At 36.9% G+C, this 24,085-nt stretch overlaps 1 protein-coding gene across 2 annotated transcripts; it reads right to left on the reverse strand.

The window, feature by feature from the left end:
* Positions 1–5,903: 5,903 nt before the first annotated feature.
* On the reverse strand, positions 5,904–24,078 carry HAT1 (histone acetyltransferase 1). 2 transcript variants are annotated; one of them, XM_071434922.1, is made up of 11 exons: positions 23,913–24,078; positions 23,021–23,092; positions 22,669–22,744; positions 20,864–20,984; positions 15,400–15,579; positions 15,048–15,169; positions 14,443–14,547; positions 13,999–14,105; positions 11,403–11,554; positions 10,064–10,180; positions 5,904–6,298 (listed from the first exon to the last, which is right to left on the reverse strand). In XM_071434922.1, the coding sequence occupies exons 1-11, from the start codon at positions 24,061–24,063 to the stop codon at positions 6,131–6,133; spliced, it is 1,371 nt and encodes a 456-aa protein (XP_071291023.1). In that variant the 5' UTR covers positions 24,064–24,078; the 3' UTR covers positions 5,904–6,130. The 2 variants fall into 2 exon arrangements, with proteins under 2 accessions (XP_071291023.1, XP_071291024.1); XM_071434923.1 differs by having other exon boundaries at positions 20,864–20,979; positions 23,913–23,981.
* Positions 24,079–24,085: the final 7 nt, after the last annotated feature.

Raw genomic sequence — 24,085 nt, forward strand, 5'->3', positions numbered from 1 at the left:
GGCTACTTCACAAATACTTGTAGGTACTGACTAGTGGTTAGATTGGACCAATTATTTTTGCATGCCAGAAAATAAGAGGGGATCAATCAAATTACGATCAATTACATTTCAAGCAAACTGTGTAATTTTTGCAGTCTCTGGATGCATCTTCAGCCTAACAACAGTCAGTAGTCTCTAATTTATGCTTAGATGCAGGTTTTCTCCTTTTGCTAAGAAATACAAACAACAGATACCGTTTTTAGGACCTTTATAGCAGTAAAATGGGGGTGAATATCTCTGAAAAGAGAGACATACCTGATCCTAACACAGCAAACCTGGAAAAAAATCACACTCCACTGCATTCAAGTTGTCACCAAAAGCAAATACATCACTTTCTTCTTCGTGTGTATAATTGTCTTTTGGTTACAATTGACAAATCCCCCTGAAATATTTAAGATGTCTCAAGATGGCCTGAGTGTCAGGTTGAGAGGCAGTTTTGGAGAAATTACTTTTCAGCTCAGGGTTTATTCAACACATATGTATGAAAGACTCTCCTTGAAGAATGTTTCACATCCCATCTCACTTGCATTGGTTCTGTGCTGTGAAAGTCACCAAGCAATAAATGTAGCATCTCAACTTTATTTCCCCCCAAAATTGGGCAGGCTGATATTAAAAGAAGTAAAAGTGTGTGAAAAGAGACATAAAGCTAGGTTTTTGCATGCCTTCAAAGCAGTCTGTAACAGCCTGTAAGACAACAGAGTTGTAGCTTAGGCACGCACAAAATCTTTTATAGAGCAATATAGAAACATGCTTCTAGTTTAAGTATAGAAGCTGAGGTTAGGCTTAGACTTTCCTATCTAAGATTGTCTTAAAAGATGATTTAGTTCCACAGCAGCTTTTGCTGTTGAGACTGGTGCCGTTTGGGTCCTGCTCTAATCACAAATAGGTGTTCTTTTTTTCAGCACTGATGTTCATCTGATCCAGGGTGAGAGAGTTTGGAGCCCTGAACTTGCAAAAACCCAGAAATCTCCCACATTAGTGATACAAAATATATATAACCAGGTAAAGCTACACAAAATAAAATTTACATTGCACTTTGAGGGAAAGAAAAATATCCTATTTACAGATCCCCATCATATTAAATTCATTCTAGGCAAAGATTTACTCTTTTCTATGAAACTGAAGTTTTAAAACATGAACACCCCATAACAGCTCAGAGAAAAGCCTAACTAGAAAAAAGGAAAGCATCTAAAAAAACAGCTATTGAACCTGGAATATCTCCCTTATTGCCCTACCATTTAGAAACAAAAAAGGGATGTCAACCTCTTCCCATTGATCTATATTTTCTTTACGTTTTATCTCTTCAGCTCAAACTGTGCGACAACCACAAATGGAGCACACACCTCCTGTGTGAGGAATGTTTGCAGCATTACATGTTCTTTATTTACTGAAGAAAGAAGCTAGTGCTACTCTCAGAAAAAAACCAGTGCACAGTACTGCTCCTGCTATATAGATTTTTTTTGTACAGGCAAAGAGGGAATTCTGAATCTTCTTCCCAAGGCTTTGTCTTCATGGTGTCATTACCTGAGATTCCTCCAGTTTGGGTGGGAAATTTATATCTGAAATGAGCTTTGAAGAGTCAGTGTAGGACATTTTTTCCAACCTTTTCTCTCTGTCTCTGGTCTGGAGAATTAAACATATTTTGAACATGGAAGTATGAAAACTGTTAGATTAATGATCCTTTGTACCTATCTTGTACCATTCTTTTACATATCATGTAAAAGAAGCTCAGCTACAGTGTGTAATCTTGTTTCTTGCAATGTGTATCACTGAAGGCTTTAGTGAAAGGAGCAAAGAACCTGGTGAGCATGTATTTGAATGAGTAGCTATGAGTAGAAACTCATAGCTGTATTACTTTTCTTTTTACATTGTAAAGAAGATGAGTGATAGGGAGGCAAACTCATTCCTACAATTTTCCCCCCAGTTATAAGCCACTATGATGGTAGTAGATAGCATGCCCTACCTGAGCCAAGCTTGCATCTATTTGTACTGCTTTGTGTAATAGCCTTCCATTTTTACTGGCTGCACTAAATTTTTAGCCTCGCAATTTCATATATTGTCACTGGTGTGGTTAACTGCCTTTTGTAAATGGAATGTTTTAATAGAAAGAACCCAGGGTTAGAGTGAAATCTTTCTGGTCATTGGAGAAAAGAGCTAGCAGTGTAAACCAGCTGAAATTATTGAAAATCATGAATGACAGCTTGGGGAAAAATATTTTGATGACTTTAGGCTTTTTTTTTTTTTTCCAGAAAATGGAAATATCTGCAACACATACTTGCTTATGAGATACAGATGTTAATATTTATTATGCTGTCTTTTTTGCAACTTCAAGTCCAAATTATCCTAGCAAGCAATGTTTCACAGAGCAGTAGCATTACAGAATAATTTTAAATTTGAAAACTGAAACTCCAAGGTTTTATATGATAGACTTACCAATGTAACAGGTATTTCTAGTTCCAACAGTTTGATACTCAAGAAAGCAGGTCAGAACTGACACTGTGAGGAAATGTAAAATGGCAAAATATGCAACATAAGATTTTCAAGCTTTCTACTGTCTGACAGCCATAAAATATGATAAAGGAGAAACATAAAGAACAACAAAGTCTCAGTGAGAGACAAAAAAAGGAATTGAAAAAAATCTATATAAGCACACACAAATCCTTCATACAGACATTATGGGCTGCTTACCCTCCTGCTGCTATTGCAGAGAGAGACAATAGGTCAGTCTTGAATTGCCTAAACTGCCACATAGCAGCTTTGTGTGCTGGTTCATAGGAGGCAAAGACATTTGCTGCCCAAGACACTCCTTCAGCAACACACAGATCTTTATTCCTCCAACTACAGCAGTTAGTGTCCTTCAAATCCTGCAGATCCTGGTAGTTTGCTTTCTCAGTTCTGCAGCTATAGGCATTCTGTTGTATTTCTTGAGATTATTAGTTGTTGAACAACAAGTTGTTTCCTAGTATCTGCAGTAGGTAACTTTTATGTTTCAAAATACCTGAAAGGGAACAGTTTGACCCAGGTTTCTGAACATAAAACACTTTTCAGAGCTTTATTTACCTCTTAGGACAAAATCTTGTATTATCTCTGCTGGCAATACCTTTACATTGGAAGAAAACTTGTGTCTGTCAATTGAACTAAATTCACTATTTTACTGAATTTTTTTGAAGTAGATTCACTGTTGTCATGGCTGGATTTTTAAGTGATGGAAGGGCATACCAGTATCCTGATGCCAGAAGCATCTACAAAGAAAAACTTTATAAATATACTCAGAGATCTTATGAACATTCTGAAAATTCAAATGTAAAAAAAATCTCCAAAATGCTTTACCAGTATGTTGTGTAAAGTTTCACTTGAAATTTGAGTGAAGTGACCAAAGAATCTGGATTTTATCAAAATGCAGAAAAAAAGTCACATAAACCTATTATTAATAAAACTATTAGTGTTTGCTTTAAGTTTCTGTTAGCTAGTAATAACTGAAAAGAGGGAAAGAAACCTAGAATAATAGATTAAGTATTTGAACAAAACTATTTTTAATCTAGGATTACTTTATCATCATATTGTGCCCAGAATAGGAGAGGGCTCCAATAGCATTCAACTTCAGCTATCCAATTCTCATGCCCCCAGCCTAGAGTGAAAGAGCTGCTACCAAGCCTCAGTGTTAATTTGTCAGCTCACAAATCCACAATTGAGCCCCTCCAGTACCTACTTGCAATTCCATTCAGACAGCTGTTAGTAGCTCACCGGTCTTCTCAGCACGCAGAAGTCAAACCACACTAGTTGTGTTCTACACCTCAAAGTATTTGTTTAAATATAGTAGGAGGTCCTTGTTCTTAGTTATGTTAACACAGAAATACAAACATTACACAAAACTTACTAAACTTTTATAAATAGTATTACACTTTTTAATTTCACAATGTGACTCACTGAACAGCTGGAGTTGCTGCTGTGTGTACTTCTGAGACAAGCATCCTGCAGATCACTTGTAGGTGAAATGATCCTGCTGAAAATCATGAACAAAATATCCAGACTGGCAAGCTAGGACTTTGTCCAGCAGCATCCTGAAATGTGGGTACTTAGTTAATCATACCAAGAATGCATAGTCTCTGAAATGTTACTCAAACAGCTGCACCCCACAAGCCTACTGAAGGAAACTGCCATGTGCCCCCCAGCAGTGTCAGAAGAGCTGTTGTAGTTTTCTAGCTGTCCAACAAGATTATTGCCTCCTTCTCTTTGCCAAGGGAAAGGATAGTCCAGACAGTTAAGACCACTTCAGGCAAAGTCAGCAGGGCTAGTTTAATTTGCTGATGAAGATTATTTCAGATAATTGGCTTAATTTACTGTAATGGATTAGGGTGCACTGACAGGGTCTTTCGTGGCAGCAGAGCTGCAGAAGCTGTAATCTGCTGCAGGATGGAAAGATTCAGTTTATTCCTATTTTTGACACCAAGAAGTTTTGCAGTTCACTCCCAACATCTTAAGAGTGTTCCCAAGACCATACTGGAATGAGAAACCACTAAAGGAACTGGAAGCACTATTTCAAACTCTTTCAATGTTAATGTGAAATGAAAAAAAAATCTGTTATGAAAAAATGAATCTGCCCATGTCACTATGTGGGAGAAGTTTTGCTATTTGTAAATAGCAAAAGGAAACTGTGATTAAGGAAAGCAATTTTGTGCTTTTTGGCTCAGTATTTTTAAGTGGGCAAACAGCCCATTAGGCAGTGCTTCTTCTTGTCAGTCCTACAGTTTCTTCAATGGCTTAAGCTCAGGGAGTGTTAGTGCAGGCTGCTCCAGAAGTATCCTGGACCTCTACACAGGAACCAAATTTAAGCACAATTCTTCAGTTCAGCTTTCCCACTTCTGACTTACTTCTGCCCCAAGTTCTGAACATATTCTATAAAAAAACCCAAAACCATCCACAGAAAAAAACCTAACTCCAAGTTCCCCAACTTAACCTCAGCCTTACTATTACTACCAGGAAATGTCTTTTAATGATTGTTATTATTGATTAATAGATTTGGATACTACAGTAGATGAAAGATGTATCATACAGCCAAAATACCCTAATCTGGAATGAAAATTTCTAAAAATAATTTAATATAAAATACAAAAAACATTTAAGAATTATTTTACTTCCTCCACATCACATCAGTTACTGGAGAACCATCAACCTACTAGCTCCAGTTTTGAAAGCTAGACCTGAATCCCATTAGGACTATCAAACATGGTTCATAAATTTCAATGATCCTTATTCAGATTAAATCCTCTAAAGCCTGAACTACCAGAAAAGATAAAAATTAATTCCTTTGAGGGAGGACAGACAGGATATTTTTGAACTAACCTCCAGTCTGAGAAGTAATGGACAGCAGAACAGAATCAAGGAACTATATAAAGGCAGTTGTTTCCTACAAATTTATGTTTCTTTCACTAGTAGAAGTGTTTTTGGAGTTCTCACAAAGTCTTGGCTGGTTCCCCAGCTGTGATGTTTCTTCCTGAAAATCAAAAACCTGAAAACTTGGGGGTTTGAAGAAGAATATGTTTGAGGCACTTTAGAGGCTTAAACAGAATGGGTCTGTTTGCTTTCAGCAGCAGGATCCACTTTTAGCAAAGGGTAAAGAGCCTGTACACAGGAAATACCCGAGAGCCCGCAGAATCAACCCTGTCACCTGTTCATGACATTAAACCTGCACAGGCCCTACCCTGTACAACAGGATCCACAGAGAACAGCCCCAGGAGAACCAAGTTAGGAGAAATGGAAGATGGCTTAGATGTCTATATTAACTTGCTATTCAAGTATCTATTAAACCTTAATCAAAACAAAAGGGAAAAAGAAAATTCATACAATTGAAGTAACACTGTATCTGAGAATCTACATTTTTTATTTCATCAAGAAGTGCCCCAAAACCTAAAGTACAACATTTTTAAATCTACAACACAAAAATAGAAAATATTCAAAATGCACAGGAACACAAGTCACCTTTAATGTGATTAAAACGTCACATGAGATTTTTTTGCAGTTAAGTGGCAATTAAGGATGTGTTTTACAACACTCTATAGATATCTGCAAGTTTCCTGTACAAGTAGGATCCTCATGCTTGTGCAAGTCGTTCTAGGACTCTTCGGTAATCTGAAACAAGCTGTTGGAAGCTCTCTTCTAACTGCTCACGTTGCAAGTTTAGGTCTATTTGGTTCAACTGATTAGTCATCTCCTCTGGTCTTAGACACCTTCTCATCTTGGCAAGTTCTCTCTGTTTTTTCTAAGCAATCAAACAAACAGTAGTTTGAACACAGCCAGTAATTATCAAGAATATGGTATTTCATTATGGTGTTTCATCAAAATTTATTCTATTTCAGTATCTAGTTCTTTAGGATGTCCCTAATCCCAAGAGAAGCAGTAACCATGTTTGATTAGTACTACCTTTGTTCTGTTAAAAGCTCATAGTTTCTGTATTGCCAATTGCCGGTGAAGAGAGAAATGGTTTCAGATTTTGTTCCTAAACCAAACAGATTAGGTCTAGCAGTACACCTACTACTGAAGATGGATGGCACAAAAAACTTGACTGTAGAAATCTGACCAGGATATTTAGTCCTACATTAACATTAATTAAACTGGTGTCCCATTACGTGACTACTCAGCCAAAAAATTTCCCTATAACTGACTATCAGAAATTAATTTTAAGCCTCCAGTACACAGAAAAAGTTTCACAAAATCTTACAAATTATTCAGTTACCAGGGACTAGCAATAACAGCATTGAAAAGCAGTAAGATCATTTATAAGCATAAACATATTTGTACAGGACGATAAGCTGTCCTTGCTCTGTCACATGTGATTTTTACCTGTTTCTTAAAAACACCTCAAAATACTTTTATATTTTCTTTACCCAGATATACTTTTATATAGATGATACCTATTTCTGAACTATTCAGTTCTTCGTTCTTCAGTCTTCTCTAGCTTTGTAAAAGAGAGTATCATTCAACACTTCATTAAAAAAAAGTATTACATATGCCTGGTGTCTTACCAATAAATCTTTGCAAAACCTAAGGAATCAATGTATTAAAACAACAAAATTTCACCAAATTATTCTATTTCTAATACTCTCAAAATCAAAGCCCTTTTGTGCTCTAATTTTAAGCTTATCTCTCAAAGGAGTATTTGTTTTCATTCTGTGATTGATGCTGAGAGTCAGGAGGGAGGAGTGGAGACTACAGTGAACTGTAAATGAGTAAGACCAGAAAAACTTTTACAGTATCCCAAAGATTGCACAGATAGGCAAAGTTCAGTTCAGAAAAGGAGGTTCTGTACTTAAGTACTGATGAGGAGTTCAAGCACATTTCTGGTCAATAATCAAGAAACCTTTCCTTGTTGAAAGGATGTGAAAAGCAGCATAGATGTTTAAATTTTTGATTCACATTAGCTCTGTGTAGTCAAAATGAGTAAGATACTCAAAACATATGATGAGCTGCCCAAATGAAAATTTGTATGAGTGAAATAAAAATAGTGTATGAGTACCTTCTGGCCCAGCTTCTGTTAGTAGAGCAACAAAAACTTTATTCTAGAATTAATTCAAACTCTGCCTAATTAACTATTCAGATCTAGATTCAATGTTTGCTCTGAAAAAAAGGGTGGCAGCTTTTAAAATGCCCACTACATCTGATACTGTACCATTATGCCATCTTTAAGTTCCAGATTCCTGCTAAAAAGCAAACTCTCTTTGCATGTTTCAGATAACCAGTTGTTTCAATATCCATTTCCCCCTTCCAAATATACTACAAGCATATCCAGGTACACAAGGTTTTGAAAACTGCCATCAGTAACATTTTACCTGGGCAGCTTCAAGAGGATTCTTTGGGATAAAGTTGTTGGGCTGGCAGAAAAGCATATTCAAATAGCAAACAAAGTATCACAATTAAAAACCCAGTGCAGCAGTGGTATTTACTTCCAAGAGGGATGACATGAAGAACAAAGACATGATCAAGGAGATATGTCTACCAGCACAATCTACTAATAAAATGCAGTTTGTCAGAAATGGAGAAGCCACAGTGAAACCGACATTTTACAAGCTGCTCATCCTTTAAACTACATTGGAGTGATGCCCTGTTATCGAATATACCAAATATTTTCTTTCCTGTATTAGTGCTACTTATACAGAGAGCAACACACCCTGCTGCATCAGTCATCCCAAGCTAGTCATGCCACATGCAGAAAGGTCTCAGTATGTTTAGCAACCACCTCCTTGCTAATGTAATGACTTCCAGGGGAATAGATGTATTACATGTTTTTCCCCTGAGCTTTCTGCATATAGTTTGTTTCACTGCTACTGTTAGCCAAGAAATAATTCTAAGATGGAATACCATTGTCATTAAACTAAGGCAGTATCAACTTAGATTTATTCTACATCTATACAGCACTGTTCAAATGAAGCTATCAAACAGTTTATGTAATAAAATTACACCAGTATTAACGTATGCAGTAATATTCCTGATTATATGTTTATAAAGTTTGGTTCCCCCCTCAAAACTACCCTCTCTATACTAAAAGTTAGTTTCATTAAATTTCTGAAAACTTTTTGGAAATGGCAGTGTGACTAAATTTATTGGAAATTGTTTAAAATTAACGTATGAGTAAGCTATTTACTAGGGAGAACTACTATAAACAAGATGACTATTTCAGAACATTAAATTTAAAATCTGGGAAAAAAGGAGTTGGTTGCTTTAAGGATTCTTTTGAATCCCCACTGAAATAACAAAAAACTAAAAATGCAATGTTCTAAAGTAGCAATATTGCATATTTAGCAATACAAAATCCATTCATTATCCATGCACTTACTGTGTGCAAAGACTGAAGTGGAAACACCTGCTAGAAGCACTAGAATTGAAGCTGCTTATGAAATTTTGGATTTTGCCTACAGGACCTCAGTGGTGAGTGAGTGAATTGAATTGAAACCATGTAATAGTCATGAAAAAGAGTTGCTGAAAAATCACCTGAGTGAAATTTAGCAAACGAGACAAGACCCTCGTGAAAGAGAGTGTGTTCTGATTAAGGTTCTGGCACTCAGCATGACATGAAGTTATCACTAGATCAGATAAATATTTCATAATTCAATCCTGGCCTCTCATTTCTACTAGTAGCCCCTGTAAGCCCAATGTGACTACAAGCAAAGTTTTGCTATTTGGTATGACAGGGTAAATGCTGCTTTAGAAAGGTTTTCAAGCTAATCAAGGCAGTGCTTGTGCTCTGTGTACCTTTATAAGCAGGATTTTGGTTTGCTTGGCAAGTACTTAATTGACAACATTAGCTAACATGCTAGTTACAGCAATAAACCTAGATTTATTTGTGGCCTTTCTGAATCTTGATTTAAACACTGATGCCTTTCACAACTAAGATATAATTTTTTAAATCCATATCTCAAAGGTTCAGTTTATGCAACACAGACTAACCACACTGAAAATCCAAAATGCATATATAATAGGAATTAAGAAAATTACTTGGTACTATGTTTGGTACTTGAATTTTACTGCTGGTATTATTTTATTTTCCATCTGCATGGAGCTAGTCCTATGTTGATGTGACATAATTACTTCTAGCAAGCTGTTTTCTTGAGACCTAGCAAACAATTAGAACAGGAATCTAAACTATACCTAGTCTGCAGCGTAAACTTTACCTCTCTTCAAATTTCTGGCTTGTCTACTTAAGGTATGTTTTTAACTCTTCAGGAAATTGAGCATTTCCCCCCGTTAAACCTACCTGGGCATAATGCCACTTGGAGCTAGATAGCATAGGCTTAACAGTAACCTCCTGCTGGAACTGGGCAGGAAACGGCAGGAACCAAACACAGGATCTTCAGTGCTGCTACGTACAAAAATGTCCTCTGCATCTGTATATATGTCAGCTGAACGCTGCATAACTAATAGTAGTTGATTGGCAACATAATTGACATCAACTACATTTATGGAAATTAAAGTAAAATCAAGTATAATTAGTCTTGAAATAAATATTAAATGATACTTAAGTCATATACACCTTATAGGGCCCAATCAGTCTTCTTTTAACATCCAACCGATAGCTTCTGGACTGTTCTGCATCACCCATGTTTGTTGCACGCAATCGGAGAATTTCATAAACTCGTCTTGTGTGTTGCTAATGAACAGAAAGGAGAATAAAAACCACATCTGAATAAACAGGTCACTCAACAGAACTCCAAGTGCAGAAATACTGAAATATTAGAGTAATTCTTTATCTTATTAGAAGACAGGGGCAAGGATAAATCCATCCTATCTAGTGAATTCAGTGAATAAACATTTTTCTTTTTACTTGAAAACAATTTTCTTCCATGCACCCAGTGTCTGATCTCTCAAGTGTTGCACCACATAGAGGTGCTTCAAGGACTTGCTGTAAGTGAACAGCAGAAAGCCCAGAAGCCAGAGTCCAAACACACTTCTAAGAACGAGGACTGGAACTAGAGTGATGTGAAGCAATACCAAGCAGTATGCACTTTGCTGATTTTAACAATCCACATATATCTACTGCCCTTCTAAAGGCTCCCTGAAAGCTATAAATATGAAAATGAAACAACAATATTTAAGCTCTTCTGTTTATTGGGGAAGAAAATTAATTAGTAAATGGAAAAACTGAATGCTTTTGCTATCAGGATCAGAAAGTACAACATCTGGGGAGAAAATTACATTGCTACTATATTAATCTTAACTTGCATTTAAGACCAAGTATTTGTTTCTGAACAACCCAACAAAAATAAAGTGGTTTGTTTGCTACACTACCACATGTTTATATACTGTTAAAATACCAAATGAAATTTTGTTATTCCTTCAGATTTAAAATACAGAAAGCTGCAGATGTAGTTTCCTTATATAAGCTATACCATTTTCATGAACACATCTGAATATGGCTTTACACTGCCATCCCTCAAGGTTTAAAGTCTTTAGTACATCACACTCAAATACATTTTTCATTAAGCAACTTCGCCATTTCACTACCGTACTCAAAAATGAGTTTAATAACTCAAGATTACCATCAAATTTAATTGTTCAATTTAACTCTTTAGTTCTCCAAGTGTCTAGAGTTGCATTAGTAAGTTGTTTGCCACTTTAGCATTCTGCATTCCCAAAGTGACTCTTAGTTGCACACTCTTGAAAGAAATCAAAACCATGTCAAATTCTATTACAATAGAATTTGTAGGCAAAAAAGGCAATTATCTAAAACCATGAGCTATATATCTCCTGACATATCCTTAATAAGTGTCAAAATAAGCAAGACTGTAAATTCCATGTCTCTCTCTAAGTTTAAATGGTATTGTACTAGTTTGATAAGAACATGTCCAACTACAACTGTACTGATTTAATACCTTATTTATTTTCAATTTTTGTTGAGCTTCCGTCACCATTTCTTGACTGAAACCTTGCATTAACTTTACTGGGGAAAAGCAAACCAGATCTTGACAGAGCTTTACAAGAACAAAGTCTCTAAGCTTCACATAGTTCTCAGAAGGATCTTCAGCTAGAAAGAATAAAAAAAGCTTATCAGCATTATTTGTTTTCTTATCTCTGGTACGTAATTACAAAGAACTATGGAAAACAAAAGCAAATGCAGTATCCATCAGTATATAAACAACTGTGCTTAACTGTTATCAAAGGTTTTGATGTTTGACAGTAGACATCAAACAGGTAACATTATGGGAAACTTCTAATATTTTGTGTATGCAGTGCTGTACATATTGTACATATGTATTGTGAAATTGACTTGTTTAAACCCATTTAACTCCTTGGGAAAAGACTAGCCTATAAACTTTTTTTCTTGCATCTTTCAGCTATTCTGTATTTGACAGTGGTAGAACTACTAAAAGACAAACAAAACGGAAAATGTGGGAAAAGATTAGTGAAAATATCCTATTGTATACAAGTAAACTAGTTGAAGATATGTATTGAGCAGGAGTTAGTCTTTGTTAGCAGGAAAAGGTACAAGAAGTCAAAGAAGATTCTCCAAAATTACAAGGCTGAAAGGACCTAAGCAAAAGCTGATCATGATTTCAAGTTACTTCAATTTTACTTAAAAAGAGAGCATAGCTATCAAAACTGTTGCTACAGAAAAAGCCACCGAAATGGAGAAGTAGCCATATTTAAGATCAACATGAGCACATATGCAACTATTTAATGCAAAACAAAAATATGTACAACATTTTGAATATATTTTTTTTCCTTGCTTCAGACAAGCTCACTACAAACAAGTAGCAGGGCCATGCTTGCCCTTCAACACTCATTTTTCTGGGAGCTAACATTGTGGAGTTTATTGCTAACATCCCAGCTGCATTTTCCTTTAGTTTTAACACTGTAAATAGTTAAAACGTGCAGTTTTAGGATGATCAAAAGCAAAACAAAGCTATCAAGAAGGACTGGGATAGAAGCTTTTGCCACGTAGTGTATGTGGCACAGCACAGCTAATAATTTATTTTTCTGGGTTGGGTTAAAGCGTATTGTGTATGAGTGGCCTAATCTTGTATGGCAAGCCTTATAGCACTTACTCTGCAAAAGAGATTGTAGAAGTGCACTAAAGTAAATTGATTAATTCTTTTGCACTCAGAGTAGTTAAAAGAAGAATGAGGCAGTTTCTGTCCAGTAAGCACTAGCAGCATACAATTTGCTTGTGTCAGGATGACAAGGTATAAGCAGAACAAAATATTTGCTGCAAATGTGAAACTAAGTAGTAATTTTAATTAGTAAATCATCAGCTTTTTCAAAGAAATTAATTAGATCTTAATTTCCTCTTTACAGAAAAGTTAAAGGCTTAATTTCACAATTTTAAGTGATAGGTAACTAAATATCCTGGTCATATTTAGATAGTCCAAGTCTAATGTCCCCCTCAAAAAGGACAATAAATACTTCTCTAAGAGTCTTAACTTTCATAATTTGAGTGCCATGTAGAATATTGCAAGCCTTCTCCTGCCTCATTCCACAAAAAAAAAATGGACCAATGCTTTAGTGCACTTTTACTGTTTTCTACAACCCTGCATTTAAGGCACTGAGCCATGAACATGCCATAGGATTTATGCAGTAGCAAGTTAAGACTTTGCTCATCCTCAACTATAAAAGCTACATAGAAGTTTGTACTATAAAAAGGAAAAATGCATGATGCACATGAGTTCATGTTGCATGAACTAAGTTATACTTTCTTAGGTTCCCACAAACTGGATTGAAATTGAGGTGGATTATTTTGTTACGATGATCTGGCAACAACGCATTATGAAAGCAAGTGGTCTATGGGGTTTTAATTAGAATGGAGAGTTATTTATAACCAAGATGAGACTACATATAGAATTGAATGGTAAACATGTGTTTGAACTGCATTTCTTCCTATACTAGACTTGAAATCACAGGACTGATGTCATGCCTGTGGCAATTTTAAATGTTAGTTTTGTTATGCACATGGACTCTTTATCTGCCATTTCCACAATCTTCTGTTTTCAGGTATTTGTGCACACACATCTAATATCATGGATACCTTCAGCCAGCAATATGTGCTTCTAGACCACAAGTTCTCTATAAACTCTTACTGTCTGTGAAATTTCAGCAGGCACACTAATATGAAATATGCTATTTTAGTTAGGTGTGTTGTGTCTCCCCTCAAATTTGAGTTTTGGCTAACAGGAGTAAGTTGAACAAGGAATTTGACAAAGCTTGATCTCTTGGCAAACTCAGCTGTGTATCTCACAATAAAACAGTTAATTAGCTGGTAATCCATTCACACTAGGGATTGAATTTTCCTGGTGTGCTGTTCTCTGAGTTAAGAAGCTACACCATATACACTTCTGTAAACCAGGGTACTATTAATCCTGAACTGAGCAGAAGCTAAATCTTCAAAAGGCCTTAAATTCACACAAATGAACATAGAAGTTAGTTTGTGGGATAACAACCTGTAAAGTTCCTTATTAAAAATGTAACACAAACCTGTTATATCAAGTACTGTAGGAGAAGACATATAGTATCTGTGAACTGTTTCAAGCAGCTGAGCACCATGGCCTTCTCCTTGGAATGGCGGCAAGATCAGCATCTGGCTGCAGACAAAGGAATGCATTTCCAGTTCAAAGGCAAGCATTTGAAAATATAATGCAAAGTCTTAAAAACAAAATGGTATTTCATTTTAGATTAAGGTATGTGCAATCTTCATGTTAAAACGTGATTTTTAACAGAAGCTTAAAACTGTTAAGTATTCAAAACTTGTTTGAGATTCCCTCCGCTTCAAGAAGGGAACAATGAAAAAAATCAGTGCACAGACAGCTAATAATGGGGATTTTTTTAAACAAATCAACACTATTATAAACAAGTATTGGGAACTTCAGCAGTTCCCTCTTCTGAAATAAAAGGCAAGGCACGAGTTACACCGCCAATTACCTTACACGTGGCCGGGTTTTGTCTGGGTACACATAGTAATTATAGACTGTCATGTAGCCTACGGTCGCAAAGAGCGTAGCTCCATCCTTATTATACTTCTCAAATCTGCAGATAAAACAGAAAGCCAAGCAGGTCAATTACAGTTGCGCTCCCATGCAGTGTCCATTTTCTTTTCCATTCTCCAACTGAATTTTCAGTGTCAGCAAGCTACTCTGTGAGGGCCCAATGGGTACACCTGCTATGTTCTGAATGTACAATTCACTTAATTGGTGTGCAGCAACTTGGATAAATCAGACCTCTTTACAGCACTTCAGTGCACTTGCCTATTATAAAGATGAATAGGTGGCAAGTAAAAGAAAACACAGGCAAAGCTCATTTTACTGTTTAAGCCTACATTCAGGGCTCTAACGGACAACAGCATTTAATTCAGCTCTATTCTCAAGCTTTCCCAAAGCATAATGGAGGAAAACTCAAGCCTCATAAACAATGTTTTTTCTTTCCTGGGAAAAATATCATTATACTGCTCCAATAATTGGCCAGCCACAATTAAAATGCAGGCTTTGTGGAGGTAATAAGGTCCACTGTTGCTTTAGAACTGTACTTACACTAGAAAGTAGTTCCATCTTTCATCATCTACATCAATAAAGCTAGCAGTTTCAATAAACCACATCAAGAACGTCTGAAGCCTTTCATGATATTCTCGAAAGCCTGGACATGTCATGTCAGCCTAGGGAAAAAGCCAGGAGAAGTCAGGTGAAACCTATCACAGATGCAAGAGGAAAATCTATGCAAAACCTAATTAAATTCTCTAATATAGAAAAGCATGTTAATGATTAACAAACAGATAAAATTATAGTATTTATACACTACAGTTGAGTCACTACAGAAGGTGCATCTCTGCAAAATAAAATTGAATTTGGTTGCTCAAAAGCAGACATTTAACTAAATTTTTCATACCTTGTATATCTGATATGTTATATCTTCACCAGCTTCCTCATTATGGATAGAATATGTGTGTAACAGCATTCCAAAGGGCTTGAAGTTGACCTCCTTCTCCAGCAGAGACACAAAGTCATCTGTGTTTGTGCAAAAACCAGGTGGAATGATTTCTCTAATTTTACTTTCCACATCATCTGCCTGGAGATTACAAAAAAGGGAAGGATCAGTGGAAAACTAGAAAAAGACAGCATTCGTGTCACTGTTGTGTTTAAGAAATGAATATATGAGACACACTATATCTACCAGTAATTAAAAAAACAAAAAGGAAAGAGAAAAAAGAAAAAGCAAGCATTCTTGTTGTTCATTAGTGATCTTCCAGCAAGTAAAGGAGCCACACTCATGAGATCAGAAATGTCACAATCCAGCCTTTTTAAGCATCAAAAAGCTCTTGGTTACAGCCTAAGTTCACGAACATTTTTATGCTTATAGATCGTTATATTTGTTCAAGCTTGACTAAGAGCATTGGTAGCTATTCTGTAAGTGCAGCATGTTCAAAAGCCAAGACTTTCTAGACAGCAATTCCCCAAGACTATGCTATGCTACACAGCCTTGCAGAACGCAGGTTCCCAAACAAGCAGCTTACAAGAGGTATTAGGTGATGCAGAACTAAGCAGAGAAAAAGGGACAAAGACCAAAAACGGTAGCTCCCAAACAGGGAAGTGACAGCTAGCACACTCTGGCATTCTTATGGCCCCCTGCTTGAAATGCCTGTCTATAGAATCAGCTGCAAAACAGTACAAACTCAGACAACCACATCCTGCATTCTAATAAAAGGAAGTTTTGAAAACAAAGTTTGACATAAAATAGTACAACTTATGAATACTGTCAGCAAATCTGACCTGTAGTCTAACATACTGTGGAAGACAAAATATTCTGACACCAAAATTTAATTCAGAGATTACTCTTTTCAGATAGCCAAAGTTAGAGACTATCAGCTGAGCAGACTTCATAATCCTTTTCAGACCCCCAAAAGACCACTTGATTGAATACATTTACTACTTCTTTTTAACCATGAATATTTGATGAAGCTTCACAATAACGTATTACTGCTTCTCACCAGGCAATAAAACTTAATGAATTGGTCTCAACTTAACAAAACCATACTCCTCAATACAACCCCTAAAAGCCTGACATTACATTCAACAAAATGAGCTTACATTCAATTCAAACTTTCCTCTGGACAATGAATCCAGGTTTTTACTTAATGGAGTTTGCCGCGAGTTCAGCTGTAATGTTTGTATTGTATCTATTTCCACAAGGGCGGACACAAGAACACTTTGTGTTAACTTACTAAGCAGCTCTTTCACACCGTTTACATGCATGATGGGTATTAGTTCAAAACCAAGACTCTTGCTACTTAGCATTCAAAACAGGGAAATTAAGATGCTTAGAACAAAATACACTACAAAAGGCTAATACAACATGCTACTAATTCCTGTCCTTTCAACCATGGGCCCTTAAGCAGAAGCAATGCACCTGCAAATGAATAGCACTTTATCATTCAGTTACATTTTTAGTGTAGAGAAAGATAGACTTAGTTCAGCACAAACAAGTTTTATTCTTAATGGTTTGGTATAACCAACATTTATATTTATATTTGGAGAGAGAGCTATTAAGCAGTTAAAATACAACTCTACAGTACCTGGTGTAAGAACTCAGTAAAAACGTGTACAGTCTTTACACTCATTTCATCCTCAAAACAAAGATAATTTGTTGGTGCCTTCACTATTCTTCATAAACCAATGTTAGCTAAAATACGTTTTCTTTACACTTGCTGATTTAAGGGGGATTACACAAAACCAGCCACTTCTTCTGAATCAATGAATTACATTAAAAAACATTTATATGGAACACAATTTAGAAATGCCTTTTTTTAAATTGTGCAAATGCATTGTTTACACAGCTCTTACGTCTGCTCTACTGACAGAGCTGGAAGAAATCACAACTAAGAATCTGTAACAATTTGCATTTTCTATAGCTGAATAAGCATGCAAAATAATCCAGAATTAAAACAGTATTTCCAAGCAACAGTACAATAACTTAGATGAAATGCGGACAACATCTAAAAAGGGTGAATATACAGCAGGAAGTACTAGACACATAATGTTTAAGTACTTTTGCTTCCCCTCACACTTCTAAGTTTCTTCATTAGAGGAAGCCAAACTGTGACCTGCACAAGTGTAAGGTAGCACATCCATCACTGGCTGCCACCAGAGAAGTCTTGTTTTCAATACAGCAGAAAGAATTAAAATATGCCAGAGGCTTGGCAAATAAAGCACTAGATGATACTTCTTAATTCTATATGACTACAACATATTTTCACCTATTGACTCCTAAAAATTCTCTCCCCTTGGAAAAGAAACACACAGGAAAATACAGTCGTCAATTACTTTTAGGGTTAACAGGATCTCTCATTCTCACGGAGCAAATCCCAGAATCCTCAGTTTGAGCAGTGGCAGAAGTTTAAGCCATGCAATTTTCAGTTAATAAGACATGGAATACTGGAATCTCAATAGATCAACCACATAAAAAATAATTTATTTCATTAAAACTTGTACTTTTAAATGGAAACATTCATTACTTAGTAGGTCCTTTCCAAACACTTCTCTCTGAGGAGCCCATAATCCAAGGAGCTACCAAAATGTGTTTACTGCCTTCCCTTGTGCACTTCTTTGATATTGGTGAAAAGTTAATTTTTCTTTTTATCAGAGCAACACACTTGTATCTTAGAAACTGGAATGGATGCACACAAATTTCTCCTCAGAAAAATAAACCTTGTTACTACTACAGCAATGTTTAACATAGGCACAGCAATTTACAATGAAGCATGCAAAAACCTGAATTAAGCCAGCCAAGAGCTGTTAAGCTTATGGTTCATGGAAGTGCTCCCTGTAATAAGAGTACCTTCATAATCAGAATCATGTAAGGTGATGACAGAAAATTTGGTATGGGCTTGTAACTACACTTGTTTTGTATTAGGACTGTTTAAGTGGGTAATGTCTCTTTGTACATCACATTTAACTCTGGGTAATTTTAATTTAGGAATTAGTATTTTATTTTAGAGTTGAATTTCTCTAAAAATTGTATGCACATACTTTAGAGGGGAGAAATGGAGTGATCAGCAGTATTACATTACAAAAGCACCAAATACTGAAACAATACTTTTTAATTAACTTTTGTATAAAGCAAATGCATACACTAGACACAAAGCGAGATACAGAGTTTAGTGAAATACTTTACCCCTATCCCATCATAAAACGCAGAAAAAAGGAAGATACTGGAACAGCTGCAAATCTCAAAGCAGCAAGCAATTCAGAGGTCATTGCTATTAATATTTACACTAGAAGAAAGCAGTTTCTCTTCAGTTATTTGAAAGAATTAATGCCATTCAAGGGATAAATTTTGTCTACTTTCACTAAATGAAGTGCCAGCTTCTGTTCAAAACATGATCATACTTTGCTGAGGCTTCCCCAATAATATAATTTCCTTAAAGATGGATCTAAACCATGTTAAGATGCATAAATATGTCTGGACTTCTGCCTTTTGACATTTCAGGACTGTATCTCAAATGTTGAAAAAGATCTTGGAGAAAAAAAAAAACCAGTGGTATTGGGATGAATATTTCTGTCAGCCCCTAGCAGGGATAGCAGCAGCTGCTTTAGCAATAAGGAAACCAAACTCAATATTACAGAATAAAACCACCTGCTGCTGAATGAGCTTGTATGGGTATTTGGGTGCAAAATCCTCAGCTGTGAATAACTTTGTGGAGCATTAATACCAACTTGCTTGGAACCAGTTATGGTAAAGGCAGAAACTGCTGTCCTTTCCTAAACACCATCTATTCACAGCACAGGATTATCTGTCCTGTGTGGCACATGGTCTGCATCTTACTATAATTATCATCAGGAGGAGAGATCAGCAAATAGTTAACTTAGAAACATAAATATTAATATGCATTCAAATCAACATTCTGCTGTAATGACAGTTTATGTTTTAACCTCTGCAATGCATTATCTTTGGGTGGATAAACCGATGGTAAATACAAATGCAGAAGAAGATTGACTACAGCCATGTATTTTTTCCTACATATGTTTAGATATAGCAATATAAGCAGCTTATTTGACTGGACAGTACTAGTAACACTAAGGGAAGCACAGGGTAAGCAACCACATTGTTCCCCCTCAGTCAAGGCATGTAAATGCTCTGGAAAGCAAACACAAGTGCTGCTAAAAAGATCTTTTTTGTCCCCATCTCAGTCCTCCAAAGGAATTGGAAGAATAATTCAGTATAGGAAACAGGCCTTGAAAAAAGCAACCATTTTGATCAATCAAAAAATTGCAGTGAGCATAAGGCAAGACAGACCTTGTTTAGACCTCCAGAGAAGTAAACTGGGTTTGCCATTTGTACAGAAAATAGATGAAGTTAGAAGGTGCTATGGTGCAGATTACTGTTCTATTTTGAAATTATATCACTGAAACAATGGATTTTAATATGTTTACTATACAGCCAACAGCCTTTCCTTTTTTTCCTTATTTCCAAAAAATCCTTAAGATTGAAGAGCATGAGCTTTCACTCCTAAGACATGTTGCTCTAGCCTCCAAAGTATTTCAGACATGTCCAGGAACTTAGCCTGTTGAACTGAGTATATTCTAATACACCTTCAAAACAAGGAAGGGCAAATCTATAAAATTATTTTAGTTAAGTCATTCCAATGTATTTCTCCTTTTACAGTAGGCCTTTCCTTGAATTTATTTAAATAAACTCCAACAAATTTGAAAGTAGTAACTTAAATGCAGTCTGAAGTAATATTTTATATGAGAACATATAGACAGTAGGAGAGGAAAAAAATGCTATTCTACAAGTATTTTATATGCTCAAAAACTCTGCATGAAAAAGAACAAACAACCAAACAAAAACCCTGCAGGTAATTTAATTGTATTGTCACATTCCTTTAAGAAAGATGTAAAGGATACATGATACGCATACAGAAGTTTATAATCTCTTTACTGCCCTACTTGTTGTCCATGTTTAGAGACACAGTCAAGCATACTATCTCATGAAGTTCTTACAGAAACCTCCTTTTCCTTCTCACTGATTCTCTCCATCATTAGCCTCACCAATACTAGTCCTCCTCCTGCTCACAGTTAATATGAAAATACAGATTTGCCAAGTTGAGGTTTATTTTGTGGAACTGGCTTTAGCGTCAGAACCTCACATCTGACTGTTCTGTTAGACACAGTTTTGATTGTACTGTTGTCAGGGAATAGGAAATGAAGTTCAAAGCTTTTTATTAGCTTAGCAAACAGAAGCTTTGCTTCGTTCCTTTTAATTTAATCCATGACTAGGTGGGAAATTACTAAACCTAGAACTGAAGTAAACCTTCTCAATGTTATGTTAAAGACAGAAGCAGACCTGCACTTACCTCCACACAGTCAAACTTTTCATTTACTCTTGACGTGTATTCAATGCGGAAGAGTGTAGACAGGTTTCCAGCAATGTAATACAAGAGGATCTTGAGTCCCTTGTAGCCAAAAGCAACTTCACTGAGAAAGGAGAAAATAACAACCAGAACTCGATACAAAACAAAGCATTCACACCACAGTGGCTTCATTTCACCTGACATTCACATAGACTTTCCTGGTAAGGTAAAGTAAGCTTCCTAATGGGGAAAGGGAATCAAACTGGATGTGTGCTATAGGACAGAGATAACACCTTACACTGCTTCTATTATTTCACTCCTCTAGTGGAAATATTCTGAGCTCAGTAAGGCAGTGTCTGTATCCTTACTGTGACAGCTCAGGAGAGAATACCTGCAAACAGCTCATACTGTGTTTATGCTTTTTCAACAGCTTTAACTCATTAACAGTTATTTACATTAATTGATTGCTAACATTTGTTAAAAATTACATTGCAGCGTAGTATAATATTTTGGAGTAAACTACTTCAATCTATAATATACAAAGCACAAATAACCAAGTATAGCAATTTGTGGAGTTTTCAGTTGACAGTTTCTGTTTAGTTATCCAATGTAACCAGAAATTAGTATATGCAAAAAGAAGTATAGAATACAAAAGCTTTTTTTACAGTTTGAAAATACAAGCTGCCTCAACACAAACTCTATACTCTTATGAAGAATAGAGAATTTATTTTCTGAAAAAAAATAATGTACACAAAGAAACAGGCCATTTTTTAAAAATTAAAGCATAGCTAATTTTTTTTTTTGCACTGGGATTTTTCTTTTATGGTAGTACATTCATAATTTAAAATTTGAAATGTATGTGCCAGAAGAATTTGCTTGTTAGCTAAACTAACAGATTGGAGAGTTCTCTGATTACTAAAATTACAATTATTGTCAATGATAGCTGCAGTAGATATCTATTAGTGTAACTAAATTATTACATTTAATATAGGTAGTTTATTCTAATTGGGGTACTTAGAATGCTTTCAAAAGGAAATTGAAATTAAGAAACACAACTACTTAAAGAAGTCCACAGAAACATGCAGGTGGATTCTCTGTAGGTTTGTTTGGGTTTTTTGGTTTAATTGTTTTGGTGGTGGTTTTTTTTTTTAATCTGTGGCCAGACTGTTGAATGCAAATACTCTACTGAAAATAACAAATGACACTTCAGCACTAATTAATTCAGCATATTCAAAATAAAAGAAACAATGCTTTTCTACCTACACTTTAGGAAATAGTTGGATACCAGCGTTCTTCTGGAGAAAGCAGCTGCTCATAGCCTGGACAGGTGTACTCCTCACTGTCTGGATGGCCATGCCCAGGGAGTGGTGGGGAATGGAGTGAAATGCACCAGACAGCTGCTCTCCTGTGGTGCTCCCAGGGCTCAGTCCTGGGGACAGTCCCATTTAATTTCTTTGCCAGTGATCTGAATGCTCCCTAAGTCAGATTGCAGTCAACACCAGGCTGGGCAGGAGTGCTGATCTGCTGGAACTGGGTCACAACAAGTGACAGACTTGGGGAAGAGCAGGTGTTAAAGGAGCTGGGGGTGCTGGCTGACAAGGGACTGGACATGAGTAGGTTCACTGTGTGCCCAGGTGGCCACGAAGGCCAGTGGCACCCTGGCCTCTATCAGCAAAGGCAGCAGCAGCACCAGGCCAGCACTCCTTATCTTGCAATCAGTATTAGCAAAAAATTTTTGCCTTTTAGTGATTTAGAAACAAATTTGCCCTTTGGGACCTATTAGTTTAAATCTGGGAACTTTAACTTACTCATCTCCAAACACTTGATGGCTGTACTCTGGATTAAATGTTGTGTTCTCATCCTCCAAATCCTCAGGAAAGCGAACTGAGAAAATAATAAGAATAGAGCATGACCAAGCTGTTCGTGCACCTTTCCACTAGAGTCAGACAACTCTAGTTAAGAAACTGTGTGAGAGTGGCATACAAAGGAGATAAAGGCATCCCATACCCAACTTAGGTGCATGTTACTTGACCTATGAGTATCAAATCAGTAATCAGACTAGAACTGAGAAACTGACACAGAGGTATACATGTATATATTTCATAGGAAGACACTGGAATACTTCGGTATCACTTGTACAATATTAAAAAGTGCCATTACCTAGCTTCAGCTGAATTGCCTCATTTGTATTACACTTGTATTCAGCCAGCTTCTTCTCTGTAGCAGTAAGTCCTGAAAAAAATAAGTTAAAGAGGATAAAGAGATCTATCTCACACACTCTTCTGGAAATAGAAAAATACAAGTACCTCTTTTCAGTTTCTGAGCATTTAAGTCATTACTATAAAAACATTAAGTATTCTAAGTTACTACAAATTAAATATATATTTTACATGTGTATACTGAATGAGAAGTCAGTATTACATATAAGTATCACGTGTCAGGACATTTCATGTGTTTGCATTAAGTCATTTTCATAAACTGCTGTTAACGAACTACAATGGCACGTACATCACTAGCAATTATTTAGCCAGCACTACTCTTTCAGAACGGATGTAGAAGAAAAATGCAAACAAACTGTATTTCATCTGACTTCCAAAGCCTAATCTAGGCCAAAAGACACGTTTCACCTTAGGTATGTTCCAAATGCTTCACAAACATAGCCCCCCTTCATTTCAGAATTACCATAAGAAAGTTCTTCTACACCTTACTTCCGGCAGCAAACTTTAAGTAGGAACACTTTCGGGTTTTTAACTCGCTGCCCACCGCCGGCAAACTCGTGGCCACGGACACGCACTGGTTTAACACTACCAGACCGTGGGGCCATAAGCCGGAGACACGCAGGAGCAGGGCCATGGGAGCCGGGCGGCAGAGGCAGCCAGGCTTCCTTCCCTCATAGCCTACTCCTCCCCGTCCGCCCGCCGTCTTCACCCGCATCCGCCGGCCCCGAGTTCAGGCTCCCCCGCCCCGCGTCCCAGTCAGGGCGCTACCCCCGGGCCCCCCCCGCCCTCAGGGCGAGGCTGCCACAGTCCCCGAGCGCCGGGCCGGGACTCACCCGCCATGTCCGAGCCCCGCGCGCAGCGAATCAACCCGCGCGCCCGCCCGGCGGAAATGAGCGCGCGCGCACACGCGCTTCCGCTTCCGCCCGCCGAAACCCGGCGGGGAGCCAATGGCTGCCCCGTGCGGCGCGCGCAGCCCGCGCGCATGCTCAGCGCTGCCTCGAGCCTC

The sequence above is a fragment of the Agelaius tricolor genome, unplaced genomic scaffold, assembly GCF_023055355.1.
Source record: "Agelaius tricolor isolate 1412-34295 unplaced genomic scaffold, bAgeTri1.0.p SCAF_10, whole genome shotgun sequence".
NCBI lineage: Eukaryota > Metazoa > Chordata > Aves > Passeriformes > Icteridae > Agelaius > Agelaius tricolor.